General features: G+C 41.4%; 2 protein-coding genes and 2 pseudogenes across 2 annotated transcripts; all 4 read right to left on the bottom strand.

The window, feature by feature from the left end:
• Positions 1 to 3,185: 3,185 nt before the first annotated feature.
• On the bottom strand, positions 3,186 to 5,645 carry LOC118844478 (annotated as a pseudogene).
• Positions 5,646 to 7,016: 1,371 nt separating this feature from the next.
• Positions 7,017 to 9,010, bottom strand: LOC118842964 (annotated as a pseudogene).
• Positions 9,011 to 11,669: 2,659 nt separating this feature from the next.
• LOC118844597 (protocadherin beta-4-like) lies at positions 11,670 to 14,060 on the bottom strand. Its single transcript, XM_036752524.1, has one exon. The coding sequence runs from the start codon at positions 14,058 to 14,060 to the stop codon at positions 11,670 to 11,672; it is 2,391 nt and encodes a 796-aa protein (XP_036608419.1).
• Positions 14,061 to 16,649: 2,589 nt separating this feature from the next.
• Positions 16,650 to 19,040, bottom strand: LOC118842947 (protocadherin beta-16-like). Its single transcript, XM_036750297.1, has one exon. It carries the CDS (start codon positions 19,038 to 19,040, stop codon positions 16,650 to 16,652), a length of 2,391 nt encoding a protein of 796 aa, XP_036606192.1.
• Between the last annotated feature and the right edge of the window lie 816 nt (positions 19,041 to 19,856).

The raw sequence follows: 19,856 nt of genomic DNA, 5'->3' as shown, positions 1-19,856 counted from the left end.
AGTTCATTCTGTCATGGAAAACACGAATTAAGTTGTCTTTTGGAGTTCACTGAATGGAATTAAAGGAATTAGTCCCTAAAACTGATGGCAATCACATTTGATACTTACATTATATTTTAAAGAAAAGATATGTTATTATTCAAGAACAGAGAAGTAATAGTATTCAGGGTGTTTGGTCGAATTATAGGATTTTTCATAGACTTAGATCTGGAAGCAAACCTAGACTTCATCTGATCTGACCTCCTCACTTCACAAGTGCAGAAATTGAGGCCCCAAGAAGTAAAGTAATGCCCACTGTCACACAAATCACAAATTGTTGAACTGAGATGTGAATTCAGGTCTTCTGCTATCAAACCCATTACTTTTATCATTACATTTTGCTAGTTCTTTTTCTTCTTCTTCCATCCAGACAAATATAGGTAATGCCACCAAAAGAGACATTTTAGAAGGTTAAGGACACTAAGTCGTATTCAAACAGAAATGTTTGGTTGAACTAAGCAGAACCAGGGAAACAATTCACATGATGACCAAAACAGAATAAAGGAAAACAACATGGAAAGACTTTAGAACTTGCAACTTGCACTACAGTGTCCAGTTGTCAGAACTTCAGAGAAATAATAGTAAAACATGCCTACCCCCTCTTGGCAAAGAAATGTTGGACTACAGGTGTGGAATGAGGAATACATTTTCAGACAGCCAGTGTGTAGATTTGTTTTGATTGATTGGATTACTTGCTATGAAGAACAGGTCCATGGAGACAAGATGAGGAGTCATTAGGAAATGACAAGAATATTTTTTAAAAGAACACCAACAAAACATTTAAAAAGAAAAAACCAAAATATACAAACATAAATTATAGACAAATAAACACAGATACAATCAATTAGAGTTATAAAGGCATAAACACAAGTATTAAGAAAGTTATATTCTGAGGAATATTGGGCTTGCTGATCACAAAGTCATTTGGGAAGGGGACAATTATGGAATATATAAACCTATATGAGATGGTTCAGAAACCACCAAGAGCAACAGCAGGAGGGACTTAATAGAAAGCCAGTGATGTAGGCCACAATAAAATGAGAGAGAAGGCCACAAACTTAAATTGAGTCCAAACTGTACTAAAGAGGACTTGGAGCAGGTGGATCAGGTGGTCAAATGCAAAGTGAGACAATCAGAACATTTCTAGTCTGGAAGGGATGGACGATTCTTTCACCCAATGCTTCAGATGCTGTATCTGATTTTAAAGTAACATTGATATCCTCCATTTCCAGCCTTTCTCACTCCAAACTCTTTACACATGCAATGAGCTTCCTGACTTGGCCCTTGAAGATTGCTGGAGGAAATGGAGCAATGTGTAGGTTGAGCAATAAAGGTCTCAGTTTTTAGAAAGGAAAGGTTTTGATTTGACAAAGATAATAAATAATGATATTCCACAAGAGTGCTGTAGTGGCTTAGAGATGGGAGGAGTGGGGTAACAAGTGATGAGGAATATGAGCTAAGATGTGTGTGAGAAGGGGAGTAAAGTCAGATGCTTATGTCAAAGCTCATGCCAATTAAAGGAAACATACATATAATGATACCTACTATGTGCATGATAATATCTTAGACACTGGTTAATGGAAATCTTTAACAGCTATTCTTAAAAATGTTTTGCTGGCTCTGCAGGCCACGACAAAGACAAGAAAATCAGCTAAATTGTTATATTCAGTTTGCCAGTACAGTTCTTCAGGGTCATCCCTTAATGTGATCTCATAACTCTTTTTACTCCTCTTATGAATATCACATTGTTTTTGCATGGCTCTATTATTTACAACCTGAACGACTTTGGGAAAGTCACTTTACCTCTCTGGATTTCAGTTTCCTCATCTGTAAAATGAGGAAGTTGGACAAAATTACCTACAAAGGCCCTTCCAGCTTTGCAACTTTGATCTTGTGATACTGTTTATATTATTGAATAGAGTCATATGTGTGTATCTTACCCACTTTGGCAAGACACAGTTACTTAAGGATAGAGATTTGATCATATTTATCCTTGTTTCTTCCTTAGTGGCAAGCACAGCATAATGTACTGAATAGGTGCTTATAATGTTTGTTGATAAATGCTAAGGTTCTAATATATATGGATTCATCATTAAGACATTCATCAGCAAATTAGCTTTGCCACAGTAGCTACTTTTCTTCTGTTTTCCTTCTACAAAAAAAAATTAATTTGGTTCACAAGGCAAGTGGGAGGAAAATTAGATTCTGAGAAAGGCAATTTCGTTGTTAAATCTGTGCTTGGAGATGACTATTTCATCTGTGTAGAGGACAGATTTTCAAGCATAAACTAAAAAAAGGAGAGGTAGGAAGGCTAATTAGAAGATCTTGTAGTAGCCTAGACATGATGCATCTGGGTTATGAAGAAACAACTCACAAACAGTCTGCAGAAGAAAATAAGTATTATATGGTAATGGTGTGGAATGAAAGGGAAAAGAATTTAAAATTATTCTAGTGTTGAAGAATTTGTAAGGTTGGTAGAAATGGTATTACTATCTTGTGGATATTATTATTCTTAATATCACTACTAGAAATTTATGTTATGCATGAGCCTTCACTTCTTATTTGAAGGGCCTTCCAAATTTTTCTCTATAGATTCGATTTATAACATATAAGAACCAATGTAGCATATTGGAAGTAAAATCTTTAATAGAACACATCAATATTTAAAAACCACAACCACTTCTTCAAACATCTTCCAACTCTTCGGGAATATAACATTTGAGACAATTAGTCTAGACAGTTCAAAAGAAGCATTGTGGTATTTCTGACACATTTATTTTCAACATTTCTTTTTTTTCCTAAATTTCAAAATCTTTCTGTGATTCATTCTAGGCATTTTGTGTAGTGCGCTAATGTTAAAGAATATAACCACCCATTGTTTGCCCAAGGGCTAGAGATAATCATATATGCCCATTAGGCATGTTAGTTTCTAAAAAAAAACCCAAAATTGTACACTTAGGAAATACTTCTACAAAAGTAAAACATTCTTTCAAAAAAGAGAACCCATAATCAATAGCAATTATTGCAATGATATAAAGACTACATAGAGACAAGCTTATATGATATAGAAATCTTTATATACCTCTCTCCCCATCTCTGGAAAACACATAAATCAAGATCAAAGTCTTACTATTTTCCATTCTTCACTGCATCAATCTTGGGAGAAGCTTTAATTCCCTACAGGGAACATTTCACTGTTCTCCAACTGAGGTGGGAGGCTGGGGATGATAGGTTTGAGGAATTTGAATTCACTAGTACCAGATCCATCTGTTAAACACATGTCATATTTGTATGTCTGAAAGACAATCCCTGTGCCAGTAACATTCACCAAATTTCTTGGGAAATTATTGGCATCATCAAAATGACCAGAGCAATGGGATCTCTCCTTCGGCTGTTTCCTCTTATACACCTTGAGAACTATAAAGATTATGGCAGAAACTAGAAAGAGAAAGGAAATTGAAGCCAATGAAATAATCAAATACACAGTTAATGTACTATCATGCTTCTCCTCTTCAGTCGAATCTGGGACATGCATGTGTGCTTCTGAAAAGCCATCTACAAGAAGAATGTCTAGAGCTGCAGGAGTAGAGAGCATTGGGGTGCCATTGTCTTTTACAAGGATAATGAGCTTCTGCTTGATAGCATCTCTGTCATTGATGGACCTCGTAGTTCGAACTTCTCCATTATGGGACCATACAATGAACAACCCAGGGCCTGTGGCCTTGAACAACTGGTAGGAAAGCCAGGAATTCTGACCTGAGTCCTCATCCACAGCCATCACTTTAGTAACCAGGTAACCTTCTTCAGCCCTCCTGGGGACCAGTTCACTGTAGGAAGCAGAGTGGTTCTGCATAGGGTATAAAATAACTGGAGCATTGTCATTTTCATCTGCAATGACTACATATACTGTGACATTAGTGCTTAAGGAAGGGGACCCTGAATCTGATGCTTGCACTGTCACTTTGAAGTCTTTGATTTCTTCATAATCAAGAGTCTTCAGAATGTAGATATGTCCATTTTCTGAATCGACGGAAATGAATGGGGAGAATTTTTGTTCTCAGGCCAGATAGAATATGTCACTTTAGCATTCTGCCCAGAATCTGAATCAGTAGCATTTACCCCTCCAATCATCAAGGAAGGACTGTTATTTTCAGTTACATACGTAGTGTAGGATGATTGGTTGAAGAGAGGGAGGTTAACATTGATGTCTAATATTTGCACCGTGACAGTCTCCCAAGCTGAGAGACTAGGAGATCCCGAGTCTACGGCAGTGACTGTTATGTTATAGCTGGAAACCCTTTCCCTATCCAAGGCTGCATCTGTCACTAGCTCATAGTAATTGCTGAAAGTTGGTTTCAGGATGAAGGGGATGTTTTCTGGAATGGAGCAAGACGCTCTCCCGTGGTCGCCAGAGTCCCAATCACGGACGCTAAAAAGAGCCACCACTGTTCCAGGTAAAGAGTCTTCAGGGAGTAGAGTGGAAAGAGATGTCACTGTCACCTCAGGGGGGGTTGTCATTCACATCCACCACCTCCACGAGGACTTTACAATGCGAGGATAGCCCCCCTCCATCAGTGGCTCGAACACTTAGTTCATATTTCTCAGTCATTTCGAAGTCTAGAGGTTTGGAGATTCGAATTTCCCCCGTGAGAGGGTCAATCTGGAAAGCACGGTGACCTTTGCCAGCATTTTGACTGAATGTGTAAGTCACTTCTCCATTACTACCTTGGTCTGAGTCAGCTGCAGACACAGTAGTCACTACAGCGCCTGCTGGACTGTTTTCTGCAACAGTAGCCCGGTACAGAGACTGAGAGAACACTGGAGCATTGTCATTTGCGTCCAGGACAACTATACGGATCTTGGCAGTTCCCGAGCTGGGCGGGATTCCGCCATCCACCGCGGTGAGTACGAACTCGAGTTCTGGTTCCTCCTCGCGGTCCAGGGTCTTTGCCAGGAGCAGCTCTGGGTACTTGCTACCATCGCTGCCCTCCCGGGTATGCAAAACGAAGAGCTCCCTTTGTGGAGTGAGAGTGTAGTTCTGGAGGGTATTTTCCCCCACGTCTAAATCCTGGGCACTTTCCAGGGGGAAGCGAGTTCCAATGGTAGTCAATTCAGGGATTTTTAAAATGAATTCATCCTCTGGGAACTGAGGCGAGTGATCATTGACATCAGAAATGGCCACCTCAGCCCGGAAGAACCTCAACGGATTTTGCAATAATAATTCAAAACCAATGATGCACTCGTCCATCTGGGCGCACATTTCTTCCCGGTCTATTCTGTCTTTTGTGACCAGTTCCCCTGTCCTCAGGTCCAATAAGAAATGCTCCCCGTTATGTCCCGCAACCAGCCGAGCCTGCCGAGAAAGCAGAGCTTTCACATCCAGCCCTAGGTCCTTTGCAAAATTAGCCACGAAGGAGCCGGTCGCTATTTCTTCAGCTATAGAATAGCGAATGGTTTCACACGCCACGCGGAACCCCGCAAAGACAAAAATATAGACGAAGAAAACTTGCCTGATCATTTCCTGGGGCGCTGGCGCCATCACTGTCTCTCTACACCAACTGAAGACTAAACACAGAGTTGCTGTTGTGGTGGCTCCAAGTCAGAAAATATTGCGGACTGGGCACAGGACTGCACTGCTTAGATTCCAGCTACGATAACTTTCCAATAGCAGAGGTCAAGATTGAGGCAGAGCCTGAAAGTGCCCTGCAGACTCAGCTGCTTTTCAGAAAGGAATGAGGACAATGTGACTGAACGTTTTGCTCTGGGATTTTCCTTTCGTCTCCTTCTCGGTCGACAGCGCCACCAAGCATATCAATCAAATAACGCAAGGATTGCTCAGTCCAGTAAAAAAAACCTGTTGGTTCTTCAAAATAGATGTTCTCTAATGTGTGTTTTCAGTAAATAAAATCAAATTCAAGCACACAATGTTTTAGATAAGCATAAAATATTTTCTAAGAGTAGGGAAGTAATGAAAAACAACGTTAAACGAAAAGGAAAATAACCATTCATGGAATACTCCAACACTATCCCCTTTCATTCTCTCTTACAGAACTAACCTGCCACTCCACAGGAGTAATTATGATATTCTTTATCTGCTAGTGGCATCATTACTTGTCTCAGTAGAAGAGTTTTTCTACAGTTACACTTGCAAAGGAAAACTGAATCAATTACCAAGAACCTCAGAAGGATGGGAAGTTTATAATTCTATATGTATATTATATATAATTATAAAGTATATGTGACCTTTTAAATTGCTGATGGTGTTATCCTCTGGTTTCATAAGGACATCCATAGTCACCCTTCCAGTATATGTTTTTTCAATGGTAGATTGAAAGGAAAGGATATATGGTTCACATATATTTTCTCACTTGGTGAACACAGTGTATCTTCATAGAATCAGATAAAATCATTACATTTGAGAAGAGAATGACTTAAAAAATTCTGATAAAAAAGGAGAAAAAACCCCTCACCCTCCTGAGCATCTGCTACTTCAGGATGCATAATACAACAAGAGAAAATAATGGCCTTATACAGTAACCAAAAATTGGGCCTAGAAATATATTCCATTTCATAGCAATTACTGGAAAGAAAAATAGGCAGAGAAAACCCATGGGATTTTAAAAATACATAAGCTGTGCATAATTGAACTCATTTCAAGTTGAGTAAAAAGGCTTAGAAAGAAACTGTAGCCTTATATTTGCTCACTGATAGTCGAAATGTACTTTATTTGAGGATAAAATTGGTTATAGTTAGAAGTAGACTTTAAGGAATATTACCCCCTAAATTCCTTACAAGTAATGCCATGGAAGGAAATGTTCTAAAGGACATGCTCAATTTTTATTATACAAAGATGGAAAAGAATATTTAAAAGTTGGAAAACAGATAAAGAACAAATACTAAAAATTTATTTAAAGTCTCATTCAGAGACAGAAGAAAAAAGTGTTCTTGATAGAATTATTGGGGGGAAAATTTTATCTCTAACTGAAGCCTAAGCTATTCTGAAAGGTAGCACTTTCCTCCAAATACTTGCCATCACTGTGAGCAGGGACACAGGGGATAATTGGCTTCAAGAACTTAAATTCATTAGTCCCAGAATTACTGGTCAGACACACCTCATACTGGTATGTATGAGATAGGGTCCCAGTGCCACTGACATCCACCAAATGGCCTGGGAAGGGACCACTGGGTCCAAAGTGGCTGCTATCTGAAGCATCTCTTTTCTTCCTCCATAGGTGTAGTACAATGAACAGGATGATAGAGAACAGGAAGAGAAAACAGACAGAAGCCAAAGACATGACCAAGTAGAGAGTGAGAAAATCAGTGTGGACTGGCTCATTGGTAGATTCTTGAAGCTTTATATATGGCTCAGAGAATCCATCTACCAAGAGCACATTCAGCGTGGCTGCTGTGGACTTAGGTGGGTGCCCATTGTCCTTCACCAACACCAGGAGCCTCTGCTTGATAGCACCTCTGTCCCTGATGGGCCTTGCTGTTCATACTTCCTCATTATGGGCCCACACAGTGAAAAGCCCTGGGTCTGTGGCCTTGAACAGCTGGTAGGAAAGCCAGGAATTTTGCCCTGAGTCTCCATTCACAGCCACCACCTGGCTCTGCTGCCCTGAGCACCAGGACATTGCATGGAGTTGTGCCATTTTGCAAAGGATACAGCACAAAAGGAGAGTTATCATTCTCATCTAGAATGATGACCTGAACTAGAACCTGGCTGCTCAGAGCTAGAGAGCCTCCATCAGTCGCCCTCACAACAAACTGGAAAGTTTGGATAGCTTCATAATCCAGGGATTGTAGAGCACAGAGATGGCCATTGTCTGTGTTGATGGAGATGTAGGAGAAAAGGGGCAGGTCTCCAGTCTCTGGAGGCAGCAGAGAGTAGGTGACTTTGGCATTGATTCCTGAGTCCCTGTCATTGGCACTGACACTGCCAATGTGCAGGGCAGGACTGTTGTTCTCCTTGAGGTAGAGTGTATATGCTGTCTGAGTAAATACTGGTGGGTTGTCATTGACATCAGAGACGAACACCGTGAAGTTGTGCACAGTTTTGAGCCTCGGGAACCCCAAATCTGTGACAGTAATCGTGATATTATACTGGGCCTTATGCTCTCTGTCCAGGGCTCCTTCTTTTACCAAGGTATCAAAGTTTTCTACTGACGGTTGTAACATAAAGGGGATATCTTCTTGAATGGACCAAACCAGCCTTCCGTTTTCTCCTGAGTCCAAATCTGAAATACTGAAAACAGCCACCACAGTCTCGGGCGCATTCTCTGGGATGGGGTTGGTAAGTGACGACATGGTCAGTTCGGGGGCATGGTCATTCAGATCTATCACCTGAACAATTACAGTACATGTCCCGGAAAGGCCACCACCATCAGTTCCTTCAATATCTACCTCATACCGTTGAATTGTCTCAAAATCTAGTTTTTTTCTGAGTCGAATATCTCCTGAGATGGAATTTACTTCTAAAGTTTTGGTAATTTCCTCAGAACTATGGAAAAGTGAATACGATATTTCTCCATTACTTCCAGCGTCTAAGTCTCTAGCAGAGACAGTAATGACCAGGAACCAATGGAATTGTTTTCAGGGATCCGAACCTCATATAGAGGTTGAGTAAATACAGGAGCATTATCATTAATGTCCAAAACCGCTATGCGGATGCGAACCGTCCCAGACCTGGGCGGAGACCCACCATCTATGGCCACGAGAGTTAGTATAAGCTCCGACTCCTCCTCACGATCCAGAGCTTTGATCAACACCAGCTCTGGGAACTTCCTGCCTTCACTGCCGCTGTGAGTTTGAAGGTAGAAATGGGAGTTAGGGCTGATGGTACAGTTCTGCACAGCGTTACTTCCTACATCCAAATCTTCGGCGTTTTTTCAGAGGCAAAACAGTACCGGGAATACTATTTTCCGGAATTTTCAGAAGCATCTCTGGTTCCAGGAACACCGGAGAATGATCATTAATGTCTCTCACCCGAAGCTTAGCCCGAAATATCTTTAAAGGGTTTTCCAGTAAGATCTGGAAAGGCAGCAGGCAGGGCTCCGCAGAGCCGCACAGCTCCTCCCGGTCCAGTTTTTCTTTTAGGACCAAATCTCCAGTCTCACCATTGACCTGCAAAAATTGCTTATTTCCTTTGGAAGCGATTTGGGCCGCTCTGGCGGACAGATCTCCTAACTCTAACCCCAAGGCTGTTCCTACGTTTGTCACAAAGGGGCCGATCTCAGTCTCCTCCGCCACCAAAAACCTCCCCAGCTCGCAGCCAGCCTCAGACACCCACAGCAAGAGAACAAGAAACAGGACTTGCCTTTGCCGTAGAATTGCTTTCTTTTCGGGCTCCATTGTTCCTTTGGCTGCCTCCTTTTCAGCTTCAATCACCCACCTCCACCTCAAATAAGATCCGGACTCTATGAGTCACATTTATTTGCCCGGTTCTAAACTGTCGGTGAGCATCACAGGGCCCAGGCTTGTATCCTCTCCCATCTCCAACTAATAAAGTCCCTTCTCTGTCTTTGTCCCAGTCTTCTATTCTGTTTCACAGTTTCCAAGAAACCGGTCTGCAGAGCTATAGTGTCTCCCCATTAGCCTGCAGCGCCACCAAGTGTCGCTACTAAAAGTTAAAAGCTGATGTTTTTATATTTTGCTTTGTTCTGTAAAGTATGTCAAATATCTGATTGTTGCGACCACTTTTGCCCAAAATCTACAGTGTGCTTTGCTAGTCAGGATATGCAACTCCATTCTCTTGTAGTATACTGGAGTTGGAAAGAACTCTACAGACTGGTGTGGTGAAATGATAAAACACATCAGTCACCCACATTGTGTATTTCCTGGTTGAGAATGGGGAAAGGAGGGAGGGAGGGGAAATGGGGGGGGGGGGGCAAAGAGAGCAAGGAGGAAGAAGAAGAAGAAGAAGAGTAGTGGTGGAGAAAGAACATAATAAAATCATGTTTAACCACTTTCAAAACAAGGAAGAGACATTTGCAAGTGCACATGGGTTCAAGGGGGACAAAGTATTTAAACTCTAGGTCAGTGTCTCAGAATACAATTGGGTCCAGAATGGTTTTTGTTGTATTATGGGGGTGGTGGTGGTTAGTTTACTCCTAAATTCTAGTTTAAGAAAACTGTCTAGTGGCATTGAAATATTCTTGAAAATAGTGAAGAATATGAGGATTCAGAAATTACATTTGTTCTTTTTGGATTAAACCAATTCACACTTTCTCAGTCACTTTGTTAATACACTCTGTGAGCTGGAGATGGTCAAAGACATCTGTTTATTTCTATATGTGAAATTGGGATCCAAACAAAAAGTTGGGATACTAAACAAAGGTCTCATATATGCCAAAATATTCATAGCAAAGCAGACTTTGCAGCAGCAAAAACTTTTGTTTTTGCGTAAAGCTGTTCATTGACTACAGAATAGCTGAACAATTGTGGTATATGAATGTAATTGAATAGTATTAAGCTATAAGAAACAATGGATAGGTGCAAATCAGAAACATGCGAAGACAAGTATGAACTGAGGCAAAGGAAAGATAGAATCAAGGCAATAATATAAATAGGTACTATAAGAACTTAAATTAAAACAACACCAAAACCCATTAGAATTAAGTTAAATGCAATAACCAACCTTGGCTCTAGAGAACAAGACGAAACACAAATTCCTCTTCTCAGTAGAGAGGTGGTGAGTTAAGGTGTGGAACCTAGCATTCTCAATCTAATAGGGTAATTTTGATTGTTTTGGTCAATTGCTTTAGTTCTTTGGGCAAGGGAAAGTAGTATTGACAAATAACCATAATATAATATAAAGTCCCCAAAGCACAAATAAAAAATAAAAAATATGAAATAGGTGTACCTTTAAAGATTTCTCATGGATGCTCCAATTATTTTTTGGGTATGAGCTAACCATATAAAAATCCTCTTTAAAATTATATTTGATGAAATTTGTCTAAGTGTCTTAAATACATTTATGTTTCTTGTATAAAATTATTTCAGTTGGTATATGATATTAATTTTATAGAAAGCATATAATCATTTTATTCCTAACATGTCACACAGCTGGACATGTTGTTGAAGAAGGTATTCATCAAGAGAAACTTCTAAACCTTAGAATAATTATGACCTTTTGCAGAAAAAAGAAATACTCTGTAGAGCAAAGCATCACATTTGCTTGTATTAAAGCACTATGGGAAGAGAATATGAAACTGTAAAGTACAAATTATAACAAAGATTGACTTAAATCTATGATAATTTAAGAGCATGTAACATCCTCATCTTCATTGTTTCCATAAAGGCTAATAATGGTAGACAGATAGAAGTTAGAACATGAAGAGTGTCCTTATGGGCTCAGAAGATGGGCTAGGAATCAAATGTGAGCCACTACTTTGTCAATCAAAAGTCAAACAAAATTTTGTCCTCTGACTTCAAAATGAAGATAATGTAAATGAAGGTAATACATGAGTATCCCAATGACTGGAATGTCCTACCTGCAGAAGTTAAAAAAAAAGTTTCGAAGAGTAGCATATATAGTAACTCTCTAATAATCCAAGCAATAAAGATCTACTGGGGCAATGTCCGTAGCAAATACGACAAAATCGCATGTGCATTGTCATTACTCCATACCTCTAATTGAAGCCACAGCTACTCCTAAAGGGTGCGGTTTCTTCTAAGTCTCTCCCGGTATTCTGAGCTTGGAGGCTAGGAATAATGGGTTTCAAGAACTTGAATTCTCCATTCCCTGAGCCACTGGTCAGACACATCTCATACTGATAACTCTGGGAAAGAGTCCCTGTGCCGCTGACATCCACTAAATGGCCTGGATAGGGGCCACTGGTCCCCAAGCAAACGCCATTTGTAGCATTTCTCTTCCTCTTCCATAGACCCACAGCTATAAAAAGGAAGACAGAGACCAGGAAGAGGAATGAGACTGAAATGAGAGAAATGACCAAGTAGACAGTGAGGGAGTCATTCTGGACTTGTTCCTTCTTTGTGTCTTGGAGCTGTACATGTGGCTCAGAGAATCTGTCCACCAGGAGTACATTCAGTGTAGCTGCTGTGGACAAAGGCGGTTTTCCATTGTCCTTCACCAGAACCAGAAGCTTCTGCTTCATGGTGTCTCTGTCACTGATAGGTCTTGCTGTGCGAACTTCCCCATTATGAGCCCACACAGTAAAGAGTCCTGGGTCTGTGGCTTTGAGTAGCTGGTAGGAAAGCCAGGAATTTTGTCCCCAGTCTCTATCTACAGCCACCACCTTGGTCACCAGGTAACCTGGCTCTGCAGCTCTGGGCACCAGGTCACTGCAAGGAGCTGTGCCATTCTGTGGAGGATACAGTACAAAGGGAGAGTTGTCGTTCTTATCCAGGACCACAACCTGAACCAGAGCTTGACTACTCAGGACTGGGGAGCCGCCATCAGCAGCTTTCACAGTGAACTGGAAGGCTTGGGTGGTTTCGTAATCCAGAGATCTCAGAACATACAGATGTCCATTGTCCGAATTGATGGAAATGTAGGAAAAGAGAGGCAAATCTTTAGTCTCAGGAGGCAGCAGGGAGTAGGTGACTTTAGCATTGGGTCCCTCATCCCTGTCATCTGCACTGACGCTGCCAATATGGAGGGCAGGGCTGTTGTTCTCTCTGAGGTAGAGTGTATAGACTGTCTGAGTAAATACTGGTGGATTGTCATTGACGTCAGAAATGAATACCGTGATGTTGTGCTGGACTTTGAGCCTCGGGGACCCTAAATCCGTGACGGTAACAGTGATGTTATACTGGGCCCTCCTTTCTCTGTCCAGGGCTCCCTCTGTGACCAGTGTATAAAAGTTCTTGAAAGTTGGTTTCAGGGAGAAAGGGAGATCTTCCTGGATAGAACACATCATTCTTCCGTTGTCCCCGGAGTCACGATCTCGGATGCTGAAAACGGCCACCACTGTTTCTGGGGAGTTCTCTGGGATGTTGCTGGTAAGTGACGATATAGTCAGCTCTGGGGAATTGTCGTTCAGATCCATTACTTGAACCACAACAGCGCATTTTCCAGATAGGCCCCCGCCATCGATTGCTTCAATATCCACCTCATATCTTTGAATTGCTTCGAAATCCGGTTGTTTTTTGAGTCGAATCTCTCCTGAAATGGGATCTACTTCAAATGTTTGACTGACTTCAACAGAAGCTTGGAATAAGGCATAGGCTATATCCGCATTGATTCCGGCGTCTAAATCTCGAGCAGAAACAGTCACTACTAGAGAGCCAATGGGGATGTTCTCTGGGATTTGAATCTCATACCGGGTGTGAGAGAAGACAGGAGCATTGTCATTGATGTCCATAACCAGGATCCGGACTTGAGCTGTCCCGGATCTGGGTGGAGTGCCCCCATCTACTGCCGTAAGAGTTAAAGTGAGCTCAGGCTGCTCCTCCCTATCCAGAACTTTGTCCAATACCAGCTCTGGGAATTGTCTTCCATTACTGCGTGTGAGAGTGCGGATGAGGAAATGGGGATTGGGGCTGATGGTATAGTTCTGGACACTGTTTGTTCCGACGTCTAAATCCTGGGCGATATGGAGTGGAAACACAGTCCCTGGCATAATGCTTTCTAGTATTTTCAAGATCATCTCAGATTCCGGGAAGATGGGCGAATGGTCATTTATGTCTTCCACCCTCAGCTCAGCCCGGAAAAACTGAAAAGGGTTTTCCATTAAGATCTGGAAAGGCAGCACGCAGGGCTCGGCAGGGCCACACAACTCCTCCCGGTCCAGCTTCTCTTTTATAAGAAGATCCCCAGTGTCACGCTTAAGCTGCAGATATTGCGTTTTATCCTCAGAGATCACCCGGGCCCCTCGGGATGACAACTGCTCTACCTCTAGCCCCAGGGTCTTTGCAATGTTAGCCACAAAGGAACCATTCTCAGTTTCTTCTGCCACTGAGTACTGCAGCGGCTCTGAAACCGCCTCAGACAAGAGTAAAGCAACAATAAGAAATGCCACTTGCCTGTTCCGCCGACCTTTCCGTGGCGCATTCTCCATTCTTGTGGTGGGGTATACAAAGCGCAATCCGTTTAGTAGAAAAGTCGCTGGTACAATCAACCCTGGTTCCTTGGTCCAAGGGATTGTGATGAGTTTATTTATGCTCTCAGACAGCAACCATGCGTATTTCTTTAGCCCCAGCTATGGCTTAGAAAACGTTCCCTTCCCGGGAGTGTCTTTTGTATTCTGTTTTCTCTGTGAAGCAGTCTGCAGGATCTGCAATATTGTATTCGCCTTCTTAGTCTACAGCGCCACCACGTGTCCCTATTGACACATTACTCTTTAAATCCGTTTCAATAAGAAAACATATACCCTTTCGGGTAAAAAAAAAATTAACAATAATCGGTAACATTTGTATAGAGATTTAGGGTCTGCGAAGCATTTTTTACATATTTTTACTCAGTTAATCCTCATAACCCTGTGAAGTAGATGCTATTATTACCTCCGTTTTAAAGATGGGGACATCGAGGCATAGAAAGATTAAGTGACTTGTCAAAGGTCACACTACTAGAGTGTGTTCTGAGGGAGGATTCAAACTCAGTTCTCTCTGACTACAAATCCTGACCTCTATCTCCGCCGCACCTAGTTGCTTATTAATCCATGTTAGCTATGGTATTTGTGAAAACCAAGGAAATCAGGTTGTCTTCCCCACACACTTATTCTAGTCCAACGTATCTTAATAAAATTAATTGAATTATCATAGAATCATAAAATGGTAGGGTTGCATGGATCCCTATTGAGATATAATTCTTTATTTTACAAGTGGTAAAACTGAGGCCCAAAGAGGCCAAAACTTACCCAACAATATATCAGAGTGTTAGAAGGATCTTATTGGGTTAAAAAAAGAACAAAGATGTAATTGAAATAACATGCATTTTAGTCAAACTAAGCTTTTATTTATTCAGATAACCACTTCAGTTCTTTATTCATTTCTGGGGAATCATAATATCTTTCCATTTCATAAATCTGTTTCATCAAATTTCCCCTGTAATATCTCTCAGCTCATTGTTGAGAACAATCCACCCAGCCAACAAGGGAAATTATACTATTCATTTACATAGAAAAGGATAAAAATAAAGTGGAAAGCTGAACATTTTTAGGGTAAATTTTCCCAAAGGGAATAGCTGACATGTATTAGTAAAGCACAGACAGAGAGAATATCTGCATAATGCCTGAATGGACAGTGAAGATGAAATTTTTATTCAAACAAAACTAATTATTTTAGTTAATTCAACCAAAATCATTTTTCCAGTTCATCCAGACTTCCATCTTATTGGTCTGGTCATATTTCTTAGCTTTTAATTTAAATTGCCAAATATAAATACAACCTACATCAAAAGCAATACAGGAAAAGCAATTTGTTTGGAGCATGCATAGAATTTAGCTACATATACTGGAAAATGGTTATTTCAAAAAAAAGGGGATAGATACCTATACTAGAAAATTCATCCATAAAGGTTATTGTTGAGATGATAAAAAACTGATTTTCAACATTATAATGTTTTTTAAATTAGGGACATTGGAACTAGAGCTCTATTAAATGACATTCTGGAATGTTCTGTCAGGTTTAACTGGGTAATATCAGTCAATCAAAAATATGGCTGAAATAGATATGTTGCAGGGCTCAGATTTGGACACATTTTGTGCCAATAGAGGCCCAACAAAATCGAGCTCCGTAAATATTTATTAAATTTCCATAATGTGGGTTTAGCAGTGGGTTTAGACTAAAAATTTGCATCTATGTGGCAGCTATATTAATTGTTGATAAATATTTTTAAAACAGGAAATGTTCAGAAATACTTCACTCCTAGGTGACAAGAATAAGGAAAAGGAAATGTTAAAATAAGGTTTAAAAAAAAAGTACAGAGATTATTGTGAGAGAAATACAAAAAAAAACACACTTTCCCAGCAGGATGAAGTGAAGACTGACTCTTACCCTGTAACCTGACTCTGATGACATAAAGATATGTTGATTTCTCAATTGCCAGTAGTTTATTGACAAAAGTTTACTGATTGTCTGGGATGTCACTTCAATTTTCCTAACTCGATATAGCCCTGACTCAAAAGAGAAAGAGAGGATTCAAAAACCCTATTATTTGGGTTCAAAAATACTATAACAGGGCTTTAGGCAAGTGTCCCTTAACTTATTACACTTTGTATTAATTTTTCTTGTAAAGGAAACATTTGGGAACATTCTATGTATAATAATCACACTCAAATATATGTAGCTTCTTGAAGAAAATAAAATATTATTTTGAACATTTGGGAGTGAAAATAATTCATTTTTCTATCTTACTCATTGTGTTAAAATGTCAGTAATAACATGGAAAAAAGATAGAATATAGTATAATATAAATTCAATTTTTAAACTAATCCTTCCTTAAAACAAGGTTGTTGACAACACTTATTCAGGATTAAGCTTCGTAGCACTGGACTAAGAGCTAGGACAAGCAGGGAAGAGGTCCATCCTCAAATTAGGTAACAATCAAATATACATGAGTTTAAAGATTCATTTAATTAGCTAGGTAAAGAAACACAATAGAAAAGGGTTTTCAAAATGAATGTATTGAATCTCAGTTTGGCAGAATCTTAACCCAGCCCAAAGCTCTTCTGGAAGGGAGGGTGTTCTTCCAACTCTCTTCCACTATCCTGAGTGGGGAGTCTGGGAATAATGGGCTTTAAGAATTGAAATTCAGCATTACCAGAATCATTGGTCAGACACACTTCATAGTGATAACTCTGGGACAGGGTCCCAGTGCCCCCAACATCCACAAAGTGGCCTGGGAATGAACTATTGGACCTAAACTGATGGCCATCAGTGGCATCCTTCTTTGTTCTCCACAAGCGCACAGCAATAAACAGGATCACAGAAACAAGAAAAAGGAAAGAGACAGAAGCTAGAGAAATGACCAAATAAATGGTGAGGGAGTCAGTCTGGGCCTGCTCCTTGGGCATATCTGGGAGCTGCAAGTAAGGCTCAGAGAATCCATCTACAAGGAACACATTTAGTGTAGCTGCTGTGGACAGAGGCGGCTGCCCATTGTCCTTCACTAGTACCAGGAGCTTCTGCTTAATAGCATCTCTATCACTGATGGATCTTAAGGTACGAACTTCCCCATTATGGGCCCATATCGTGAAGAGCCCTGGGTCTGTGGCCTTCAGCAGTTGGTAGGAAAGCCAGGAATTCTGTCCTGAGTCTCCATCCACTGCAACTACCTTGGTGACCAGGTAACCTGGTTCTGCTGTCCTAGGTACTAGGTCATTACAGAGGGTGGTGCCATTCTGCAAAGGGTAGAGCACGAAGGGGGAGTTATCATTCTCGTCCTGGATCACTAGCCGAACCAGTGCCTGACTGCTCAGGGATGGGGAGCCACAATCAGCTGCCCTCACAGTGAACTGGAAAGCTTGGATGGCTTCATAATCCAAAGATCTCAAGGCATAGAGATGGCCGTTATCTGAGTTAATGGAAATGTAGGAGAAGAGGGGGAGTTCTCCAGTCTCTGGAGGCAGCAACGAGTAGATAACTCTGGCATTGGAACCCCAGTCCCTGTCACTGGCACTGACGCCGCCAATGTGAAAGGCAGGACTATTGTTCTCCCGGAGATAGAGAGTGTAAGCTGTTTGAGTAAACACCGGAGAGTTATCATTGACGTCAGAGATCAGCACTGTGATGGTTTGCTCGGTTTTAAGCCTGGGGGATCCCAAGTCCGTGACAGTAATGGTGATGTTGTACTCGTTTCTGATCTCTCTGTCCAGGACTCCATCAGTCACCAAGGTATAGAAATTCTCCAAAGACGATTTCAGGACGAAGGGGACATTATCTTGGATAGAGCAAACCATCTTTCCTTTGTCTCCTGAGTCCCGGTCTGAAATGCTGAAAACAGCGACGACGACCTCAGATGAATCCTCGGGGATAGGGCTATTTAAAGAGGACAAGGCTAATTCTGGAGGATTGTCGTTTAAATCCATTACATGGATTCGGACAGTGCATTTTCCAGAAAGGCCTCCACCATCGGTGGCCTCAATATCCATCTCGTATAACTGAATCATTTCGAAATCTACTTGTTTTTTCAGTCTGATTTCTCCCGAGAAGGGATTTACTTTGAAAGTTTGACTAACCTCCTCCGAACTCTGAATAAGTGTGTATGAGATTTCACCATTGCTTCCTATGTCCAAGTCTCTGGCAGAGACAGTGACAACCAGGAAATCGATGGGGCTGTCCTCAGGGATCTGAACCTCATACTGGGGCTGAGCAAATACAGGAGTATTATCATTGACGTCCACAACCAAGACTCGAATTTGGGCGGTTCCGGACTTGGGAGGGGACCCACCATCTACTGCAGTGAGGGTTAAAGAGAACTCTGGCTGCTCCTCACGATCCAGGGCTTTGTGCAAGACCAGCTCCGGGTACTTCCTACCATCACTGCGAGTTCGAGTGTGAACACAAAAATGGGAGTCGGGGGTGACTGTGTAGTTCTGAACATTGTTGATACCTACATCCAAATCTAGCGCGTTTTTCAGAGAAAATAGAGACTCTGGTGGGCTATTCTCGCGGATTTTCAAGAGCATTTCAACGTCTGGGAACATGGGCGCGTGGTCATTTATATCTAGCACTCTCAGCTCTGCAGGAATTATGTGAAGGGGATTTTCCAGTAAAATCTGGAAAGGCAGCACACAGGGCTCCGCAGGGCCGCACAGCTCCTCCCGATCCAGTTTCTCTTTTAGGAGCAAATCCCCGGTCTGGACATTGAGATGTAAATGCTGTTTTTTCCCTTTGGAAGTAATCCGACCACCCCTGGCCGATAGTTCTCTAACCTCCAAGCCCAGGGCCTTTGCCACATTGCCTACAAAAGATCTACTCTCCATTTCCTCCGCCACCGAAAACCTCCCGAGCTCGGAAGCTGACACATACACACAGAGCAAAACAAAGAGAAGGAGAACTTGCCTTGGATATGCAATCGACTCCCCTCGGGGCTCCATTGTCCTTCTTCTAGCAAGTAGGATCGGCCTCCGACAGCACTCCAGGGTTACAACCAACAGCAATCGGCCAGTCTAAAGCCTCCGAAATGTAAAGATGAATAACGTCTTTCGGCTTCTCGCTGCAACTCTCAGCTCTGGCTAACAACGTATGACCGGTCAGGACCGCCTGTGACTGCCTATATCTCAGCCTATTGGAATTGGCATCTGAAGTGGTTTTTTTTCCCTCCTTCTTCATAGTCTGCAGCGCCACCTCGTGTCCTTTCAAAGACCTAAAAGGCTCCTTTCACAGTCGCAGTAAAAGTGTATCTCACCAGCTTGATTCAAACATCATCGCATGGGGAGGGTGTTCTTAGAGGGGATTAAGTTAGAATTCTGGCTCAGGATCTGTGTGTTTTGAGAAAGCTCTGAGGACTGTCAAGCATCTGTATTTCTCAGATGCGGTCAATACCTCTACCAGCACAGACCATAAAACTTTATAATTGGCGTAGGACATTAACTGTAGGTGAAAAAGTCACAATACTGCTGTTGTTGCTTGGAAGGCAGATCTACAAACAAGCGTAAGTACATATCCCAACCTTTTTTTCAATTGCACAGGACCTGCCAAAACTTGCAATCTGATAAGAAAATCTTTAAGAACCCAGGGCTATCCCTCCACAATGATAAGGAGTTGGAGGGAAGGTACTTTCATAGCTTCATCAACACTCCTCAAAATACATATGCTCTGTTCAGCAGAGTCTGCTTTAGAAAGAGGTCATGTTAATATGCTCAAATAGTTCAAAGTTCAATAGTTCAGTTGAGAACTGAAGAAAATGACAG

The sequence above is a fragment of the Trichosurus vulpecula genome, chromosome 3 (genome assembly GCF_011100635.1).
Source record: "Trichosurus vulpecula isolate mTriVul1 chromosome 3, mTriVul1.pri, whole genome shotgun sequence".
Lineage (NCBI taxonomy): Eukaryota > Metazoa > Chordata > Mammalia > Diprotodontia > Phalangeridae > Trichosurus > Trichosurus vulpecula.
Note: the sequence above shows the minus strand (reverse complement) of the source record. Positions and strands in the feature narration are given on the sequence as shown.